General features: G+C 34.8%; 1 protein-coding gene across 5 annotated transcripts in view; it reads left to right on the plus strand.

The window, feature by feature from the left end:
- MIPOL1 (mirror-image polydactyly 1) overlaps positions 1–23,592 on the plus strand; it is a 245,574-nt gene that overhangs the window by 195,735 nt on the left and 26,247 nt on the right. For all 5 annotated transcript variants that reach the window (XM_032481908.1, XM_032481911.1, XM_032481910.1 and 2 more), the window contains one exon: positions 19,870–20,100. In XM_032481908.1, the coding sequence (XP_032337799.1) occupies positions 19,870–20,100 (231 nt within the window). The remainder of the gene's footprint in view (positions 1–19,869; positions 20,101–23,592) is intronic.

Genomic DNA, 23,592 nt, shown 5'->3' on the forward strand with positions numbered 1-23,592 from the left:
AATTATTATCTTCATAAAAATGGTTTAAAAAGTGCAACAGGGAGAGGCTTGGTAGTTTTCTTTGGAGCCCATAACTAATCTTTCATATACTACATAATATAACTTATAATATGTACCTCTAGTCATTGTACTTGATTAAGCATTGGTATTATAAAATATTAAGGCTGAAAGAGTCCTGAGAAAATCATATTTTAAAAAGCAAAAATGACTTAATTTTTGGAAGAACACATCATGATTGGAACCCTGGCTCAGCCATTTACTTGCTGGGTAAATTACGTACCCTCTTTAGCCTCCATTTTCCTGTTTTAAATGGAAATAACAACTACCTTTCACCGTTATTGTACAGATTAGATATGGTGTATGTTCAGTGCCCATATGAGTGCTTAAAGCTTTGAAACCACTCAATAAAACAAAAGGCATTATTTTTATTTTTATCTACAGATTTGGAATCAGTCCTAGAGAAGTAAAACAGGATTAGCCAAGGTAACATGACGTGTTAGTGGCAAGGGTAGAGTTAGAACCAAAGTGTTCCAACCAAATCCAGTGTTCTTGCATTTGCAATGTTTTCTCTTAATTATTGAAATTGTCCGAGCTCTTTAGTCAGAATTATTCATTGGTGAATACTCACATTTTACTCAATAGTACCATTGCTTTCTTTTCCTGTCCCCAAAATTCAAGATTTGAATGTCTGTCATTTAGGTCAGAATCCCAGATTTTTTTTTTCATGTGGATTTAAGGAATCCTGTTATTTTTAAAGAGATGCTGTCAAACTCTTAAAATCAAAAGAATTTTTTCAGCAGCCATTTATCAGAATCTGGAAAATGGGCCTAATTAGCCATGACCTAGAATAAATAACATAAAACATTTCCACCCTCGATCATACAGTTGCCCCAATATAAATACCTACTGATGCATGGCACTTTGTGTTCTGTCTGCTGGCCCTGTTCATGACTCTGCGTGCTCTCTGACCTAGACTGTGCTCATAGCTCCAGGTCTCTTACTCCTCCTGGATTAGAGGCTTCAGGGTGATCCCCAGGTTTAGCCTTCTCTGGGGCTAGTTTTCTTTGCCAGCCTGGATGTGGATCTTCCGCTCCTCACTTCCCCTGCTGTCTAGGTAGTCTACCACAGAGATGTAGTGATGGTGTTAGCTAATACTTATATAGAGCTTTACTGTTGGCAGAGTTCTTTCATAATCATAATCTAAGTTGATCCTCATAACAACTGTGTGAAGTAAGCATACTGTCTGTCTTACAATTGAGGAATCTCAAGTTCAATTAAGTAATTTGCCCAAAGTCATACAGATCACAAATGGAAGAGCCCAGGGCCTTTGACCGCAAACCCCATGCTCTTTTCACCTCTCAATCACTGCTTATGATTCTGTTGCTGGAAAATGATAACAAAAATGTCCCAAGATAATAACAGAATGAAAATATACAGTTAAAGTGCTGTGTTGTGATATGAAAGCTAGTGGAAGAATATTTATATATAAATCTGTGTGTGAAATAAAGTATTAGGAGTGTTAACTACAGAAGAAGTCTTACAGTTCTCTTATTTCTCTCAATACTGAGCAAATGGGAGGAAGCTGATAAATATTTCTGATTGATTTTTTTCACTTAGAATATCAGGAAAAAGATACTGTTTCTTCTAGGGGAAAAAGTCTATGACTTTTATGATAACTATCTCTCAGCAATTTTTTCATTGTTCATAATGATAATTATTTTATAACTTTTTTCCCTGGACTACCTCCACTTATTCCTCTGATTTGAACCCCCACCTATAAGCTCATGACTCCCAAATGCAGATATGCAGCTCATACATTTCTCTCTAACTTCAGTTTATATATGAAAACTAACTGCTGGACATTTTCAGTTGGTATTTCATGGGCATCCAAACTCAGAATGTCTGAAACTGAAGGAGCAACTTCCTTTAAAATATTACTCTTTTTTCAGAACACTGGAGTCAACAAATTCATCTATTTCCCTTCTTAAATATTTCTTGAATCTGTTTTCTCTTTTCTATCCTGGTTACCAGTACCCTTTTCAGATCCTCATTATGTCTCACTTGAACTACTGAGACAGCCTCCTAATTTCTCTTTGGCCAGTTTTGCCCTCTTCAGATTCATTCCCCACTCCTGGCTGCCATTTCCCTTCTTAAAGCCTTTCAGTGATAGTCCTTCATTCTCACAAGATGAAGTCATAGTTTTTAAGCCCCCTGACTACCTCCTCAGCTTCATCTTTGCCCTCTCCCTGCCTTTTCTTGACGCCCCAGGTACACCACACTGCTCACAGTTGCCTATATACTATTCTTTTTCTCACCTGTGTGCTTTTGCTTATGCTTTTTTTAAGGAATCGTTCTCACCTCCCGGACTAGGTGTGCCTCCGCTCTGTTTGTATTGTAATTATCTGTCTTCTCATTTGCACTCTGATTTTCTTAAGGCCAAGAATAATCTTACTCAGTTTTAACACTTGGGCTACTAGCGTATTTGGTATATTATAGACACTCAGATATTTTTGAAGTGTGTATACTTTTAGAAATCATCTTATTCATGGAAACTACATGTTTTTAATTTTTTAATTTATTTCACTGTTTTGTCAGTGACCTCTTTAATAGCTCAGATTCAGTAAATTCATGTTTACTAAATTGTATTTAATCCATATATATGTCATTTTCTCATTAAATTCTGTTTTGCAGTATGTTTCAATAAATTACAGAAAAGTAATATATGCTGACAATATTACTGCAGAAGCCCTGTCTCATTAAAATCATGTAGATGAAAACATACATTTCTTCTACATTACATTGATATTAGTAGCTCTTTATTTATGAATTTATCATACCCACAGCAGGAACAAACTGAACAAAATAAATAAACTGAAGACCAGCTTTCAGTCTTTTACCCATCCAAATCAGTCTCCTTTTATATTTTTTCCTAGTTGAATCTACCTTTCAATTAGATATTTTCTTGAGTAGTAAAAAGATTGGATACATATTCCCCAACCTAAATAAATATAGCTAAATGATATTTGTCCATACTATATTCCCCAAGTAAAGAACTAATTATAGTTGGGCCCATGTTTATACTTGTATTATGGATAAGTTCTGTACATGCCCAGAGTAGAAACTGATTAAATGAAAAACAAGCATGTCACAGCTATGAATTTTTCAGATAAAGGAAATAGACTCTTGCTTATTGGAAGAAACCTAGCATTCTTTGTTACAGTAGGCTCAGCAGCAGTGCACCTTGTCCTAATCCACTATTTCAATCCAAAGCTAGCTAAATGTTGCACTATAAGGGTGATAAAAATGTCCCTGCTATATCGTTTAGCTGTCAGTTTGTTGGACTGGTTGGTTTGTTTGTTTTGATGATTTGCTTGCTTCAAAGAGATCCAGACGTTATATTTGTCACTCCCCAAAGTAAACCTCTTCTAGGCAGTGATTACCAGAATATAGATGGATATTGAAGTATTACAAAATCTAGTATTTGTGATTTCAGACCTTTTCTTATCAAAATATTTCAGTTCATCCTAATATTTTTTCTTATAAGAATATCAAGTCTTTTGGAAAATAATCATGGATATATGAAAACTCACTTTACAGGCTCCTTTCAAGGAATTGTTTTTACAGTTGACTAGTCTTTTAATTGTAACTAATATTCCTTTTGGTATTTGCATAATATTCAAATATGCCTTTACTATTAAAAAGGACATACTACAATATATACTTTGTTGACAGAAATTTATTCCAGAAATACATATAAGAAGAGGACTCACCATGAAAATGTAAAATTTGAAATAAAGCAATTAGTTTTAAAAACCAAAGAATTGGTATCTGGGAGTCTTGATGTAGAAAATAGAGGGGAAAATAGGTGACAGACAAGAGCCTCTTGGACTAGGGCTGCAGGTTAGGTCCCCAGAAAAGGGGGCCTCCCCTGCCAGGTGGGTCTTTGCTAAATAGAGCTGGATAAACTTCATTCTCAAATTTCCAAAACAGTAGGGGTCTTGCTCTGTTTCATTCATTGCTCTATCATAGTGCCTAGAACTGTGTCTAGCACAGAGTAGATGTTTTGTAAGTATTCGTTGAGCGATAAATGATGACAGTGAAAATAAGCGTATCCTCAACTAGACCAGAGTTTCTACACATTGGCCTTTTAGCCCTCAGAGCATCAGCTCTCTCTCTTAGTGTCAGAAAATACTTCAAAGTAGGAGAATATGCTTTTTCCCTCTTAAATAATCTCTTCTTCCCCTACTTCACAAAAATCTGAAGGTTTCTATTTAGGACTGGCCATATTTGCAAGCCCAAAATGAGTTAAATATTTTCCGCAAAGTTTTTCTCTTACCACCATGCTGATATGCACGACCTTCTTTAGCTGGAACACCCCTTAGATATCCTTGTTTGAGCAACTGCTATTCCTTTTTCAAGACTCAGCTTAGACATCATGTCTTTTAAGAAGCTCTCATACTCCCTACCCCTCACTCAGTCTGGACTGGATGCCCCTACCATGTACTGCCATAGCTGCTTCTGCTTGTCTTTTGCAATTTCCCAAACCAGACAGTTTCTGAAGTAGCATATTAGAACTAAATCACCTATGGCATCACGTCATGTATTATTTGGTTTCAGAAGTTAGTTGGCTGGTAGAGTATAGTTGATGTAGTCTGTCATTATACATTATAATATGCAGTTGTGTGTAAGAGCCAGAAAAAATATTGTTTTAAATTTCCAGTTGAAATACCTATCTATTTAGCAGCAGTAATCCAATTTACACTTTTTTCATTTACATGAGTATTGTATCACATAACATTTCAGATGGCAAAATCAATATAAATGTGTCTTCAAGAGACATAAGCCAGAAATATAAATTTAAAAACATACATATTTTGTGCCATCTTTTCAAAATTCAGTATACTGAGGTCAGCAATGTACAAAATGAAACTATTTTTGAACTTGGAGTATGATACCTTGCTCTCTCGGAGCACCATATTATTAAATAACCATTAGAAAAATTTCAGAAATCTTGTCTATATAGCAATTGGACCATCAGTAATATCTTAAAAATTAATTTCATATGTCATATGTCACTGATAGTGGAAGGCTGTATCTCTTCCATACACTAGCTGTGTCAGGCAAAAAATATAAAAACATTCCTTTCAGACCACTGCAAAGTAAATTAAACAGATCCATCCCAATATTGTGAAATCCTGTGTTTCCACCTCGAGTCTGGCACATTTGTAATATTTTTCCACACTGAAAACTTAACTTTAACCTTTTTGCTTTCCACTTTTTTTTCTTTATTTTCAATTTTAACCCTTTTGATGCATGATGCATCCTGAAGGATCATAAATTCAGTGCAGTGCTTTGAGTCACCAGTTCTTATTTGATACTTAGGAAAATAATTTTTAACTTTTTACAGTTAGGCTATTAAAATGCATACTTCAGAAGTCAGTATTCATCAGTAAATTTAGTGTTAAATTGTTGGACTGATATGCGTGCCAGAATACAAAAGAAATGTGTTAACTTTCTTTAAAATTTATTTTTTTCCTGCCCAGCCAGGAGTGAGAGTAAATAAAACAAATGCGCCTAAAATTCAGTCATTAAAAAGACAAAGATGTAAAACCCAACCTGTACTGTGTTGAATAGAAAGTAAAAATCCCTGTGTCTTCTGATTTTTATAAAGCATGTGGCAACTGTATAACAACGGAAACTTTATAACATTTCCTTATGACAGCAGCTGTATAGTGGGTTTTGAAGAAGTCTGGTGTAGTGTTTAGTAAAATGAAAGAGGCTGGTTTTGAGGTGTGTTTTTTTTTTTTAATGTTTTGAGTTGTCGTTTTACCAAGGAAAGAAGTTTGTCTGGTGTTGGTTTGTTTTTTTCTCTTACATTTAAATCACAGAGTAGTGATTAAAATGAACATTTTTTTTCATATTAATTCTCATTTGGTCTTTTTCTGAGCAAGATCCTCAATCAAATGAAATCCAGATGCTTTTACACCTACACACTATATTGCTGAGCAAATTATTTATGGAGAGGAAGGCAAGATAAAGTTGCTTTTAAGAGTCCTTTAACGTTATCAGTTTGATAACTAGCAAAACACCTCTACTGCCATTAAATATTTACCAAGACTTGGCTTTGGGCAGGGGGGCAGTTTAGTGCAACAAATTTGACTCCATGCAGTGCCATTGATTAGCTATCAGAAGGACATAGTTAATAAGTAACTTTAGGTATTACAGAGCGCTTTACATTCTTGTCAAATATTCTCTCTGAAGATGACCTAAAAAAAGTCAGTTACAACCAGCATTCACCCCAGCAATGATTGCACAAGCACAACTATGAAAGAAATAAAGGCCAGGCAGATCAGTTGAGCAGTACTTAAGCAATCTTTCCTAGTGACTGTTGTCATTGCTGCTGGACTTTAGAACTGAACATGTTTACATTTAATTAGAAAGGACACACAGTTTACAGCACAGTAGCTATCAATATCGGATCAGAATTGATTTCCGCTTTCTCCCCAGTGATTGCTTCCTTCAAGCTAATTAAAAAAGGCATATAACCAAAATGACTCACATAAATTTTAAAGCAAAGTAAACAATATTTCCTGGAGACCAAAACAAAAGTAAATGACATTCATCCTGATTGTTAGCTACATTTTTTTGAAAGAATTCTGATGCCTATAAACGTGATACAAGGCATGTTTTAGTGTTATCTGACTGCTGATAAAACAGGTATTCCCTTTTGAAGAAACCTGAACGAATGCTTTACTGAGTTCTTTAGCTCTCAAAGAAACAATAACCTTACTTTTATCTTTATAATCCCTAAAGCACGTAGATAAAGCAGTCTGATAGAAGCTTGGGCTGATTTTATTCAAGTCTTCGATTTTCACATATTATACAGAGAAACTGCTAAAAAAATGTAATAAAAATTCATTTCCTTTTAAATAAAGTGTATAAAGTGCATATATAATTTGCTAAAATTAAGGAATCATTCTGGTTTGTGTGAATATTATTTGTCCATAATTAATATAGCCAAAATCATCAACAAAATCAGGATAAAAGGTAATTTCTTACAACTCTATTCCCTGTACAGAGACCTGCTTTTAATTTCACAAGCTAACGTCTGTTGGTGATTACACCCAAGTATGGTAAAAATGATTTAAAAATCAGAGAAATAAAGGAAAATAGGAGAGATGTAGAGGTTACCCCTCGGGGAATTCTGTCACAGCTCTCCTTCCTTATCTGTGGGTCTGCCATGCAATCCTGCATCTAGAATGGAAGACCATCAAACAGTAAGGAAGCACAGGATGACTCAGGTTCTAAGCAGGTCTTAAGAAACATTAATTAATCAATTCACAAATATTAAGCAGTTCTTCCAGTCACTAAAGATAATGTAGTGAGCTAAACCTCTGTAAGATCAGACATTTTCATCTGCTTTGATTACTGCTGGATCCCCGAACATTTCATATGTACTTGGCACTGTGTATGTATAGTTGCTCAATAAATATTTATTGACTGAATGACTCCTTTCAAGGATTATTTTACTACAGGCTAATGTTCACTCCGCCACCAGGGGGTCGTCCAGTAGCACTTGTTTCTAGTACTCCAGGAAAACTGCCGAAATCCACAATGGTGACACAGTAATGAGAGTCTGTTTAAAATCCCCCTCCAGAAGGGACTAATTCATCAAAGTTATTTCTGCTTACTTTCTTTCTTTCATTTCCTTTTTAAATCTTAGGCTTTTTATTACTCTTACTATTCATAAAGCAGTCAACCTGAAATTCACATCAGTGAACTACAGGCCAGTACTACATATCTGTAGCTTATATTCTGCAGTGCACATACCAGTCACAAAGATCCTAGTCAACCATTAAAACATAAAAAATTTAAGAACCACACATGAAGCAGTCCTGTGGAATCAATAATTAACTAATCAGTTCCACAGACATTTATTAAATCCTTTTCTGGGCACTAGAGATCAGATGTTGAAAAAAAATTGCTTTTCATCTATCCAGTTGAAAGGTCAGAGTACTATAGAAACACATGAGAGGATCACCTCATCTGGACAGCAGGTCAGATTTCTTGGCGAAACTGAGATCTACAGGATGAGGAGGAGCTAGTTAAGTAAAAGAGGATAAGGTCAGTGTTCTAGGAGATAGGAAAGTTGTTCACCTTGACTGGAGTATAGAGGTAAATAGGTGAATAATGAGAAATGAGCTGGAAAGAGAGGCATGAGGAGCTTTGTAAATGATGCTTAAAGAATGTGGACTTTATCCTCAGAGCAACGAGGAGTCATGGAAGTGTTTTAATCCAAGTAGTCATATATTCATATGTGTGCTTTAGAAAACTCACTCGAGGCAAGGAACAAGTGAGGACTATGCAGTAACCTACTTAAGGAAGTAATAGCAGGCACTCTATATTAAGATAATGGTAATAGGGCTGGAAAGAAATACTAGAAAGATGCAAGGGAGATTTAAGTTTAAATCAAAAGGATTGATAAGATTGTGTGTTGAGAAATGGATGTCAAGGATGATGAATAGGCTTTGAGCTTGAACACTAAGTTAAGAGTGGTGCCCAGTGAGAAAGGAGGGAAAGAAAGGGCTGATTTGTAGAGGGGTATAAAATGAGATTAGGAGTTTAGTTTTAGACATACTAAGTTGTAAATATTTGCAAGATGGTCAAGCAGAGATGTCTCCTAGGTGGTAGTGTAGATCTGGTGCTCAGGATAGAAATCTGAGCTGGAGAGAAAGACCTCAGAGTTAAAAGTCATTACTGATGTGACTGACTTAAGTCATGAGAGTGAGTTGAAATCGAGAGAGAGTGGCTAGAATGAGAAGAGAAGACATCAACAGTTAAGGGTTAGATAAAGGAAAAGAAGCTCCCAGATAAGATTGAGAAGCATCAAGAAATACTTTCGATGAAGCAGAAAACCAGAAGTGTATTTTCATGGAAAGCGTGGAAAGAAAGCATTTCCAGAAAGAATGGGCTTCCAGTAGGTCAAATAACATAAAGATTAAAAGGTGTTTTTTATACTGAGCAACAAGATCATTGGAGCAGTTTTGGACAGAGCAGATGGCAGAGCCTTGAATTGAAGTTGAGGTAAAGACAGTGAGCTCAGACAATTTAATTCTAAGTAAGATGATCCCAAACTAGTTCCAAGAGAAACCCCATCTTTTAGACCAGACTGGAATATCTTTAGAACCTAATGAGTCCAAATCCCTGCTAGAAAAACAAAACAAAAAAATCTTCGTAAGTAGTATATCTGGCCCAAGTAAATGAATAAAAGGTGAGTTCTAGAACTTTATTGTATTTCCTAGATTTGAGCCTCAGTGTAGTTCCATGTTCTCTTGAAATTCCAGGACTATCCCACTCAGAGAAGGAAGAAAGTGAGTCTTGGCGGTTGGAGGCTGTTTGTCCTATAATGTAGGACACAAACACCTCCTAGCCAGACCAGAACAATTCTTGTTCCCCTCTCTTTAAAATCCTTCAGCAGCTTCTCGTTTGCCTTCAGACAAAGACCAAAATCCTCCTCATGTTCCAAGAAGGCCCTACGTGAGCTAATGTCAACCACTTGTTCACTGGTACTGACACTAGTTGTAACTGGACTTCATTGAGCTCATGAGCCACCCTTTCTCTTATTGTAAAGCCTTGGGACATGCTCTTCCCTGCACCTAAAATTCCTCTTCACCTCTCTTCTAATTAATACCTACTCTGTCTCTAAATTTCAACTCAAACGTCACATCCTTTCCTTTATAGCATTTATAGTAGCTTGAAATGTGTGTTTTCTAGCTCTAGCTCTAGCAGAGTGCCCAGCACACAGTAGTCATTCATTTACATGAGTGAGGGCAGCAGGGCCTGATGTGTCACAGTGCAGCCACCCAATTCCAAGTAAAGCAGAGCACGTGCTTCCAATATGCGTGAACTGACAAAACCCTGTTCGGTTAATCAAGTAACTGTTCAGCTCTGTATCCAGCACTGTGAGGGTTGTGATTGTCTTATGAAATGAATCTATTTAGATCTCATAGGTGAGATCACCATTTTTGCTTATCCTAAGCTGTGTATATAATGTGAAATAAAACTCTCTATTTAATAGGATTTAATTTACTTTTCCTAAGGAAGTCACTTAGGTCCTCAATAAAATTGAAAATTATTTACCCTATGTAGGAACAGTTGGTTATTTGCTATTTTAACATTTGTAGTATAATCATTTATTCACACAGATGGTATGAAGTATAGTTTCCACTAGTTGAGCAAACTACTCAGCCATTTGCTAAGAAACTGGCTAGTGAGGGTGTGTGCCCAGCTCTTCAAAAATCTTTTTATCTAGAACTTACCCTCATTCAGGTGACACTCTTCCTTTGTGACGGTTCTTAGACTGAGTACCCATCTCAGTAGAATTAAGATGACAAACTGTGATATTTGGCATTTAACTAGGCCTCAGCATTGTGAGATCACTTATATCTAAAGGTGACTGAGTCCAACCTTCTACATTGTGCCAGGATTTCTTCTATACCATTTCTAACAGCTTATTATCTAGCAGCTTACATAAATGCCATATCTGATCACAGGTAGGGCTTACCCTATGGAGGTGCTTCAATTTATCACTTACAAACAAACTATAGTAGACATGGCTGGATTCAGGTCTGATTTGGACATTATGCCATTGCTGGCCAATCTTGCCCTTGTTTCTTTCTATCTCATGTCACTTTCCATTCCTACTGAACATGTGGTTAGCCAGTTTTCATTACCTCTCTGTATGTGTGTTACAGGAGTGGGATTTAATAGATTTTGTTTGTTAGAACAGTTTAGATTTACAATAAAATTGAGATGTGCAGAGTTCTCATATACCTCCTCCCACATTATTAATATCTTGAATTGGTGTGGCACATTTGTTATAATTAATAAAACCATATTAATATATTAGTATTACCTAAAGTCCATAGTTGAGGTTAGGATTCACTCTTGTGTTGTGCAGTTCTGTGGGTTTTCAAAAATACAGAACATCTTGTATCCAGTGTTACAGTGTTATACAGAATTGTTTCACAACACTTAAAAAAGCCATGTGCTTTGCCTTTTTATCCCTCTCTGCCTCCCCCTGAACTCTTGACCAACTATTGATCTTTTTACTTTCTCTGTAGTTTTGCCTTTTCCACAACTTTATTTAGTTGGAATTATACAGTATATAGCCTTCCAGACTGGCTTCTTTCACTAAGTAATATGCATTTTAGATTCCTCCATGTATTTTCATGATTTGCTAGCTCATTTTTTATTACTAAATAATATTCCATTATATGGATATACCACAGTTTGTTTATATATTAACCTACTGAAAGATATCTTGATTGCTTCCAGTTTGGGGAAATTTTGAATAAAACTGCTGTAAACATTCATGTGCAGGTTTTTGTGTAGTCATAGGTTTTTATTACTATTGGGTAAACAGGAGCACCACCATTGTATCATATGGTAAGATTATGTTTAGCTTTATAAGAAACTGCCAGACTGTCTTAAAGAGTAGTTGTTCCATTTTGCATTCCCACCACCAAAATCAACGAGAGTTCCTGTTGCTCCACATCCTCATTAGAATTTCATGTTACTACTTTTCTGGGTTTAACCATTCCAATAGGTATAAGTGGTATCTCCTTCATCAGAGTTTTCCTTGTGTAGATCCTGTACATATTTTGTTAGATTTATATCTAAATATGTCATTTTGGAGTGTGGTAAGATAAGTGGTATTATATTTTAATTTTTAATTGAAATTGTTCACTGCTACTACACAGAAAGGCAGTTGACTTTATATTGACCTTGCAACCATGTTATAATCACTTATTAGTTCCAGGAGTCTTGTTGTTTTATTTTTAATGAGTCTTTGAGATTTTCTACATATACAATCATGTTATCTGTGAAAAAAGATAGTTTTATTCTTCCTTCTTAATTGGTATACCTTTTATTTCATTTTCTTGTCTTACTGCATTAACTAGGCCTTCCAATGCTCTGTTGAACAGGAGTGGTGAGAGGAAACATCCTTGCCTTGGTCCTAATCTTTAGGAGAAGGCATCTAATTTCTCACCATTATGTATAATGTTAACTGTAGGTTTTTTGTAGATGTTCTATATCAAGCTGAGAAATTTCTTCTGTCTTTCTAGTTCGCTGAGAGTTTTTAATCATCAATGGACATTAGATTTTGCCAGTGCTTCTGCATTTATTGATATGTTCAAATGATTTTTCTTCTTTAAATTGTTTTGTGATGGATTACATTAGTTGATTTTTGAATGTTGTATACATAAAATAAATCCTGCTTGGTCATAGTGCATAGTTCTTTGTCTGCTTTGTTGAGTTTGATTTGCTAGTAATTTGTTTGGGATTTTTCATCTATCTTCATGAGAGTTACTATTCCGTAAGTTTTCCTTTTTTGTTATGTCTTTATCTGGTTTTCGTATTAGGGTAATACTGACCTCATGGATTAAGTTAAGAAGTGTTTCCTCTCTTTACATTTTCTGGCAGAGATTATAGAAAATTGTTATCATTTCTTCCTTAAATGTTTGATGACTCACCTGAGTTCATACTTTCTTTTGGGGGGATGCTATTGATTATTGATTCAATTTCTTTAATAAATAAAGGGTTTTTCAGATTATCTATCTCTCCTTGTATGAGTTTTGGTAGTTTGTATCTTGCAAGGAATTTGGTCCATTTTATCTAAGTTATTAACTGTGTGGACATAGAGTTCTTTGTAACATTACTTCATTATCCTTTTAGTGTCCCTGGGGTCAGCAATGATAACATCTCTTACATTTCTGATCCTAATAATTTGTATCTTCTCTCTTTCTTTTTTCTTGGTTAGCCTGGCTTGAGATTTATCAATTTTATTACTTGTAATAGGCCAAAAATGACCCCCCCAAAAAAGATAATCACATTAAATCACTAGAACCTTTAAGTGTTACCTTATGTGGTAAAAGATGTGACAAATCTCCAAATACTTGTGAACTAAACAATACATTGCTAAATAATTCTTTAGTCAAAGTATTCTCACAGGAAATTTAAAAATATATATGGAAGTGGATGAAAATGGAAGTACAGCATAGCAAAATTTGTGGAACACAGCAAAAGCAGTGCTGAGAGGGAAATTTATAGCACTAAATGCATACATTCAGAAAATTGGAAATGTATCAAATCAACAGTCTAAGGTCCTACTTCAAGACTCTAGAAAGAGAACAGAAAAATAAATGCAAAGCAAACAGGAGGAAGAAAATATTTAAAATAAGAACAGAAAGAAGCAAATAAGAGCAGAGAGAAGACAGTACCAATATCAGGAATGAACAGAAAGGCTATCACTATAGATTTTACAGAGACAAAAACAATAAGGGATTACTATGAACAGCCCTACATACATAAAAATAACAACTTAGAAATTGCAAACCAATTCCTTAGAAAAGCATATTACCGCCTTAGTGATATGTGTTACAGCCTAGATGAGTCGCCAGAGAATTATGCTGAGTGAAAAAAAGACAATCCCCAAACTTTTCCATTTATATAACACTCTTGAATTATCATTATAGAGATGGGAAACAGATCAGTGGTTGTTAGGGTCTAAGGAGGTGGTAAGGAAGTAGGGAAACATGAGGAATCTTTGTGGTGATGTAACTGTTTTGTTTCTTGACTGTATCAATGTCAGTATATTGATGGTGCTATTATACTATAATTTTACAAAATGTTACTATTGGGGGAAAGTGGTAAAGGGTACCAAGGATCTTTCTGTATTATTTCTCACAACTGCATGTGAATTTGCAATGGTCTCAAAATAAAAGGGTTGGTTTTAAAATATTCCTCAAAAATGGAATGGAATGGAATGGAGTGCGGGTGATAGAACACAGTGGAGAATATGGGGTGGGGCTGTGCACAAGTATAAGGAGAAAAGGAAGGGAAATAAAATTGATGTGACTTTTCTGTGATACTAGAGCCCAGTTGTTAAAACAGAGCATTTAAGCAACAATGTTCAATAAGTATTTTTTGTCTCTCTCTTATAAAAAAGCCACTGTGTTAGGCCCTAGAAGGAAACAAAGAAGAGTAAAACATGGTCCCTTCCTTCAATAGCATTAGAGAAGATAAAACAAGTATTCATTAGCTATAAGGTGTAGTAGAAAGTGATGAATATAAGGGACATGGCCTGGGAGCTTAGAGGAAAGTGTCTCCTTGGGCAGGATATGGGGGTGTGACTTCATGACGGTTGTGGCAATTCATCTGGATCTTGAAGGGTAATGAGTGGAGGCAACAGTGTGAGCAATAATCCAGAGTGAAAAGTCTGAGGGTATTTGTAAAGAACAGTTTATATTTCCATTTGGCTGGAATAAAAAATTTTTGATAGAGTAGATAGCAAGAATTCTGGAAAGAATAGTAGGACAGATTTCTGGAGCACTTTGAATGCCAGACTAAATAAAACTTTGGACATCAGCCTAGAATTCCGTATCCAGTGAAATTATCCTCCAAAAGTGAAGGAGAAATAAAAACTTTCTTGGGTAGACAAAAACTGAGGATATTTGACACCAATACACCTGCCTTGCAAAAAATGTTAAAAGTTCTTCAGAGAAAAGGCAATCACATTAAGTCAGAAACTCAGATCAAATTAATTGATGCAATAAACCAGGAAGTAAAAACAGACACTGTCCTTTCAGAAAATGTGTACTTAGGACAACATAACACATACTTCTGCTTTCCATACTTGTTTTGTCTTTACTTATTTTAATTCAGTAAAACAAGCCAAACCTGCCTCTTTTTTTAGAATGATTTAATAATGTTATCAGTAAATAATAAAGGTTAGGAAAACTACTTTACTTCTCCCAGTTCATGAAAAATCTGTAGCAACAAGCAATTGTTTTTCATCCAAGTATTTATAAAATGTCTACGTATTGTGTAAGTCTTACACAAAATTAATTAGAAATAAACTATTTCTTTAAAAAATTACGCATGTACAAATGCCTGGTTTTTGCCAAGTATTATGCTAGATATGTCCACATAGATAGATCACCTCATTTTGTTCTCATAGGAACTCAGTGAGGTTTTTCTCAGTGTTTTAGATTTGAAGAAAGTAATACTCAAAGGGGTAAAGTATTTTTCCCGAGGTCAGATACAGTGAACAACAGGACTGAAATTTGAATCTACTTCAGAGCCCAGATCTGGCATCTTTTCATTTACACCAGGTTTGGCATTCTTGACAGAATAGGCTGGATAATTCTTGGTTGTGGGGGCCTGTCCTCTGCTATGTAAAATGTTTAGCAACATCTCTGGCCTCTACCCACTACATGCTAATAGCATCCCTCCTCCCGTTGTAACAGTGAAAACTGTCTCCAGACATTGCAAAACATCCCCTGAGGGGCAAAATTACTCCCAGTGGAGAACTATTGGTCTTTACTGTAACACCTCACCTCTAAATTTTTAATTCAAAAATATTCAGTTAAAGCAAAACACATATATATAAAACACAATTGACTGAGGAATTACTGTAAATAAATGAAGCATGAGCAGAATAGTAAGTACATATTGTTGGATGGTAACCTCATGGAAGACTTAAGAAATAGTTGATCATGGAGACAAGAATCCAGGAAAAGTAGCATCAAAACTTGGTATAAATGGAAAAGTACTAGTTGCAAGACTAACATGAATTTGAGTGTGACATTACAATTGCGAGAGAGTTGAACAAGCAGATAAGCAGACAAGCTGAGAGGAACATAAATATCGACAAGCAAAACAGAAATGTGGGTCATAAACCTGAAAATTCCAAGGTATTTTAAGCTGAGGCAGCACAGAGAGTCAGGGATCAGGAAAACAATTAGGACCACAGACATGAGGAAATAGATCAGGAGATGTTGAAATGAAGACAGAAACCACTACAGAGAGGAATCTATTACATGCTACTTACTGGTATAATGCCTAGGTAGGCCTGCTGTTGGACTCAATGTGGTAATAAGCAGCATAGGAGATAAGGCATAGTGTCCTTTGATGTGGATTTGAATTATAATATGAAAGATTACTGAGTAAAAACATTTTAAACATCTGACTTTCCATACTAAATTAGAAAAATTATTTCATTACGAATTACATAATTACAAAACTGGAGAAGTGAATTGAATTGTTTATGATAGTACCTCATTATCTTCATGATAGAGATAGTTACCATCCTATGTCAATACTGTGTGAGCTACACTATTTCTGAGAATGATTTAACCTCTAAGACTGATTTAATGTTTTTTTCTGCTGTTTATTATTTATTCTTACTATAACTTAAAATACTTCCCCATACAATGTAACTTAAGTGTCATTAAACTGTAATGCTGCTGCCATGCTGAAAATGCATCTGAAAATTAATAACTTTGGGAAGAGGTTAAATGTGATATGACTGGAGAAAGCTAAACAATGTGGCTCTCTTGTCGGTTTAGTAAAGAGCATTCTGAGGGAGAAAACAGCACTAAAACAAAAATGTGCTTCAGTGGTTATAGATTTCTAAACATTTGATTTATTAAAGTTCTTAAGGAATGCATTCTGGCCATAAAATAAAATTGCCCTATGTAATTTAATATGTTGGAATTGGGAAGCAAATCACAAGATGAAACTGAGGAAAACTACGAACCATTATATAAGTTCTAAGAAGGAAAAGAGGAGGTTCTCTGAGACAGGATAGCAAAGAGGGAACGTCAAAATTTAGATGGACGAGTCATAAAAGGTTTCTCTGAGAAAGCAGTATTTATGCTGAGCCCTAGTGGATGAGTAGGAGTTGGTCATGTAGAAGCGTGGAGGGAAAGGCATTCCAAACAAATGATTCAAGCAGGAAAAGCTTGATGTACCTGAGAAATGGAATGTCTGCTAGAAGGTGGTAGATAGAGAGGCCAGATGACAGAGGGCTTTGTAGCCCATGGCAAGTAGGGGAATGTTCCAGCCTAGGAAAAAGACTATGGTGTGGGTTCAGATTCTGTCTCTGCTAGGGGTGTGAGATTAATTAGATTACTTATCTCTCTTTGTTTCAGTTTCTTCATTAGTAAAAAAGTAATATTAATAGGACTTCCTTCATAAGTTGTTGTGAGGTTTAGTAAGTTAAGTTATGTAATATGTTATTATTTTAGATTTATTCTGGGTGTAATGGGGTGCTATTGCGGGATTTTAAGTGACATTAATTTATCTTTTTAAAAGATCTCTCCAGCTGCTGTTTCCGTTTGAGAAAGTCTTGGTGGGAATTTAAAGGTTCCAAAGGCATTTTGAATGATGAATAGCTTTTCAAGCTTGAGAATAAAGGGTCTCAGTTACAGTCCATCTGAGAGAAAAATTAAAATCAGGTAGTATAAATTTGCCCAAAAACATGATTAAATGATAGAGGACTAGTAAATAATGAATGATTAGGAAATTAAATTCGTATAACATTGGTCTTAATAATGGTGCAATTTTTTAAACTGAGCCATTGATTCGTAATATTTAATTGGTTGTAGTATACTGGACGATGTTTTAGACATCATAGACAAATGCAGAATTCTCAAATTAAGCTGGCCTATTGTTAGTTATTTAAATGACGAGTGTATATGTAAGATTAAAATATATAGGAATAGGGTAGGCAAAGATTTTTTAAACAAGACACAAAAAAGCACTGCCATTAATGAAACAATGATGAATTGGACTTCTTTAAAATTAAGAACTTACAGTCATCAAAAGACAACATAAAGAGAAAGAAGTATCACTGCACCCCCACTGAATTGGCAGTGCCACTCTGAGGGTGCACGTAGAGCAACTGGAACTCCATTGCTGATGGGAATGTCAATTGATACGACCACTTTGGGAAACTGTTTGCAGTATCTACTAAATCTGAGCATACATATACCCTATGGAGAAATTCTGCTCCAGAAACGAGTGCTTATGTCAATTATATCTCAGTAAAGCTTAGGGGGGAACTCCAAAACTGAACAAAAAAAAATAAGAAATGAGTACTTAGGTCCATCAAAAGACACTTAGAAGAATTACTCATACCAGCAACAACGGAATGGTTTAATTAGTTGCCATATATTTATAGAATGAAATACTTCATAGCAATTGAAAAAAAAAGAGCTCCATGCAACAACAGGATGAGTCTCATAAACCTTATGTTAAGCAAAACAAGTCAGACAAAAAGTTCAAAAACAGGCAATATTTATCTTGATAGAGGTTGGATTAGTGTTTACCTTTGGAGAGGGAATCAACTAGGGGGACTGGAGTCGTCTTTTGCATTTCTTCTGTATTTTGTTCTTTACATTTTGTCACGCTGAATACTTTAGATTTGTGCATTTTATGTAATTTAAAATGTAATTGACATTCAAAGGTGAAGAACATAGACTTTTTAAAGGTTGTTTTGTTTGTTTTTAGTTTCTTTCTTTCTTGGATCTTTCAAATAGACAAAGAGAGTGGACTGAAAGAAATTGGAACTTGGAAGAATGCAGAAAATATGAGGGAACATGGAAAAAATAGGAAAATGAGCAAGAGACAGGTGTCTTTAAGCGTACGGATTGGTAGAAAGAAACGAGAAGACTGAAATAAGGGTTAGATACGTAACAAGGTGAAAACCATGAAGTAAGATACTTTTTTTGCACTCTGCAAACCTGGCACTATACACCGGGTGATTCTTATTTCATGTTTAGTAATCAGCTGACCACAGTTTAGCAGCATTCTTACTTCTTAGGGACTAATTTGAATCCTGAAATGATTTCTTTTGGGATGCTAACTGTCCCCATCTCAGGGCCCCCTTATTTCTGTGTGACACCTTCTCCAAAGTGAGCACCCTGGAGAGGCTTATAGGTTACTTATGCAAAAAGAAGAAATCTGTAATTAGTTTGGACAGTTTTAAATGAAGTATCAGAAGAGATATTCAGCCAGAGCTAAAGTTCCCTGACTAGCTTTTTGGAGCTTTAAGAATTATATTACTTTCTTTCAACATTATCAGTCTGTGTTATACAGTTAGATTGTTTTACTTCAAGTCTCCCATCGACATTTCCTTTGTATGCATATACTGAAATGATTTTATTTAATAAAAAAAAGAACATCTCCTGTGTGGATTTTAAATTTCCCTTATTAAATATTTATATTTTCAAAATGTCTTTATTTAATTGAGTGAGGTCCTTGGTGCCATTTCAAAATAACCTCAGGTGGTAGGTGTAATGACATATCAAAGATTTGACCTTTAGCATTTTAGGATTCTATTTGTCTGCATTTTCTTCTGCATTCATTTAGTATTAATTTATATGCTGTTTCTCTGTATGACTTAATGAGTGTATGTATTTGGCATCAGATTCATTAACAAAAAGAAAATATATCTGCATACACATTATTTCTGTGCAGTCTGACTAGTGACTTTAACTTCATTTATATCTCAACTGTGACAAGTAGAAAATGCTGTGTATAAGGCTAATCAGTATTTGTACAAACCTCATTCATTCTCATTAAGTGTTCAGTGGAAAAGACCCAGGATCTGCTAAACTGATGCTTACTCTCTTACTTCTCACTTCTTTGCAGTCAGCTTATTATATTCTTTTATTTACCTAGAGATGCCTTATTTTCCAGTTCTTTGCTATTCCTTTTAAAGAAAATTGAATGTAATATTTACACTGATATAATTAAATTAACATCTTGCAGCATCTTTTTGTATGCTTTGGTAGCAAAGATAATCATTTGTCTGGGTAGCTTTCAGCCTAGAAGCAGAGATACGGACAATTACAAAGTATAATATTGTGATATAAAAATGATTTTCATTTACCCATCTAAGTATGTCTTTATTGATTTTTTAGAAATGGATATTTCTAACTGGAGATTTTCATTAAGGATTTTATTGGTCAGTTAGCCTACATATTGAGGTTTAAATTATTTGTTTTTATATTTTCTCAGTCTCCACAAATCTTTATCCCAAGAAGAAAATCTGAAGGATCAGTTTAACCATACCCTTAGTACGTATGAAGAAGCTTTAAAAAATAGAGAGAACATTGTTTCCATCACCCAACAACAAAATGACGAACTAGCTACCCAACTGCAGCAGGCTCTGACAGATCGAGCAAACATGGAATTAGAGCTTCAGCACGCCGTAGAGGCTTCCCGAGCGGCCAATGACAAAGTTCAGAAGTAAGTAAAATGGTCTTACTTCATTTCAAAAGCATAAACCACAAGCACTTTCTTTTGGCAACTGAATAATATATTATTTATTGTTCATGCTATTAATAGTTTAAGACGAAAGTAGATTGAGCCAAAAGAACTTTTTTGATTGCTTATCATATCCATATTGGGGTCAAAAAGTCATTTATTTGGGAATCATGGTTACTATGTAGGGCAAACCACTTTTATTTAATAATTGATCTTCATGAGCTCATGGAGGCCGTATGATTAAAATCATTTCATAGATAATAGATAAAGTTATTAGCAAGGGGAAGAGGCAGTCAAGTTACCAGCTTTACTCATTTAGCTTCACAATAATCCTGTTTGAGTTGAGATCATCACTGACCTTGCATCCTGAGAACTCTAGGCACATAGAATCCAGTACAGTGAAATTAATTTTCTTGTGCTGTTCTTCTGAAGTATTCAATACAGCGTTTCAAAGTGCATGATTATACTTGTTTATTTTCAATGATCTTTGCATTTTTATTAAAATTTAAATAAAGGTACATAATGAGTCAGTCCTTAATGATAGCTAGCAAAATGTTAACAAATAACTTATCAGACAAAGAAGTCACTTGTTAATTTGTGGGATTTGAACACCATAGCAGAATTTTCTAAGACAGCTTTAATGTAATAGAATTTGTCATTTTAACTGAGCCCTTCTTCATGTTATTGTTAACAGCATTACATCATTCCTACACCTAATCACCATCAATTTCTAAAACATACCTTATTCCTTAATGTTTTTTTTTTTCAGTTTTACAGTATGAAGAAGTAGTGCTAACTTCAAGGTTTCTTACTTCTAACTACTTTTTACCTGAAAATAAGCCATCTCAAACATTTCCCCAACATCCCTGAAATTATATTTTGAATAGCCCAAGGTCAGGAAAATTTATAGTCAATACTGTTTTAAGACAGATTAAGAATTATCCATAGTAATCTTTACTATCAGTGTCAGTACCTTGAAACTTAATGATTTATGGTATTATATTCTTACAGGTTTATAGATTAAGTTATATTCAGTCAGGACTGTATCCAATTATTCACAATGTACGCTAACATTCTAAGATCACCAAGATAGATACATATAGATAGATCTCATTTCCTTTTGTCAGTCAAGATCTGATTTAACTCTATTTGCTAAAAATCTACCAATAGTTAAAAATTTCAAAATTTTCTTTATATTTAATCCTTTATTTCTATGCATAACTGAAATTCCCTAAAACACTGTTTCCCAGAGACCAATTAGATTTCTAAAAAATCTTTGGAAATGTAGTCAACTTTTATTTTTTAGATCTCATCAACTATTATTATGTAAAAGAAATAGCTTTCTACCCCAACAATTAGAAATAACGTCTTCTCAGATAGTGCTTTAAATTGAATAAGTTTAACCTTTTGAAAAACTCACTATATTGTCTTTATTCTTATATTTAAAAATAGACAAATGAAAACTTTTTAATGGAAATGAGTTGAAGTTGACAGATTTTAAGTGCAACAGTTACATCATTTACAAGAGTTGTGTTTAATTTAAATGTTAAATCTTTTTTCTGATTTCTAGCAATAAGACCTAGATGAAATATTGTCATGCTTTCCTTTCATATTCAATATACTATGTTTAATTTTTAATTGCCCTCAAGTGTGCACTATACGTTCATTGTAGTTAATGTGGGCATCAGCCTATTTTATTGGATATAAGACAATAACCTTCCAGGAAACCAGTAAGACTTATAAGACTTTGTTAGATGGTATTAATATTCTCCATGTAATTGGAAATTACTATTATTAACTATTATTTTTGAAGGTCCTTTGTAACTATATCAGGCAATAATTAAAATTTAAACTAAAAAGTTACACATTTCCCCTTTTCCCTTCATAACCAAATTTCTTAAATTTCTGATCTGTATTCACTGTCTCTAATTTTTCAATTTTCATTTACTCCCCTGCTACTCAGTGCACTTATACTAAAATTGTTCTTTTTAAGATTACCAGTAATTTCCTAAGTATTAAGTTCAATGACCCATTCCTAATTATATTTTATTATAAAACTAATACATGATCATAGTTAAAAAAAATAAGTAAAAGCGCTTATATACCTTCAGCAATACAGCATGGCAATTAAAAGCCAAGGCTCTGAATTGAGAATGTATAGGTATGTGAACTTGAACATTTTATTATAACACACTGTGCTGATGTGGACGGCAATACGTGGACAGTAATACTCCTACCGTACAACGTTATAAGAATTAGATGAGATAATACATGTAATGCTTTTAGAACACTGCATGTTGCATAGTCCCTCCTTCTCTTGTAATTTCACTCATACTGCACTATTTCATTTTTCAGAAGGGCACTACTTTTTCAAAACTAAATGCTTTTGTATATGTGGTCTCTCTGCTTGGAGCTTTTTGCCCTTTTCCCCTATGAGAAAGAAGCTTATTCATCCTGTGAGGTTCATTGCAGCATAGAAGATAGAGGCAAGCTTTGTAGTCAAGTCAGACAGACCTGTGTTTGAATCCCTGCCTTCCTATTTATTAGCTGTGAGATTTGGGGCAAATTACTTACCCCAGGAAGCAAAAGTTTTTCAGTTAAAGAAGTTGGACAGTAATACTGGCTTCATAGGCAGAGTTGATGTGAAGAATAAACTGGATAATATGTAAAAGTGCCTAGTTCAGTGCCAATTACTTTATTATAAGCATTCCATAGATTATTAGTATCATCATATTCATCAAACTAGCAAGACTAGTTCAATTACCTTTTCTCTACAAAGTCTTTTACATCTTCCTAGAAAGGCAAATCACACTCTTCTGTGTGTTGTCATGGGTTTTTTGTTAGAAATTTCTCCCCTGAAAAGAAGCTGCCCCCATTCTCCTGTATTTTCTGTCCCCGTTAGTAGTCTTCAGCAGTTTCAGCACTGCCCTTGTTCCCTCACTTTCTTATCATTCACATTCACTTTGCCATCAGTCCCTGGTTTGTCTGCTGCCTAAGTATCTCCTGATTCCCTCCACCTCCTCACTTGTTAATTGCATTCATTCAAGCCCTCACCATTCCTCATAACTATTGAAATAATCATTCCTCTAGACAGTTGAAATATTCATAAAACTAGTTTACCTGCCTCTAGCTCTGTCAAGTGTATCTTCCTCACTGCCACCAGAGTTTAATTTTGCTAAAACATAATCAGGTTAAATTATTTCCCTATTTAAAATCTGTCAGGGGCCCTTCATCCTCTATGAGTTAAAGTTTAAACAACTTAGCCTGACATATGAGACCTATCACTGGCCACCTCCTGTTTTTCTAGCATCATTTTCTCCTGTGACTCCTAGCACAATATATCTGCACATTCTGTTTCTTCTTCTTAGAACATATTCCTCCCTTTTAGTACCTGGTCAGATTTTTATTGCTCCTTAAATTCCAGTCTAAATGTTACCCCTATGATGCATCTTTATTTTTTCATCCTTTAATGCT

Source organism: Camelus ferus, chromosome 6 (assembly GCF_009834535.1).
Source record: "Camelus ferus isolate YT-003-E chromosome 6, BCGSAC_Cfer_1.0, whole genome shotgun sequence".
In the NCBI taxonomy this organism is placed as follows: Eukaryota; Metazoa; Chordata; class Mammalia; order Artiodactyla; family Camelidae; genus Camelus; species Camelus ferus.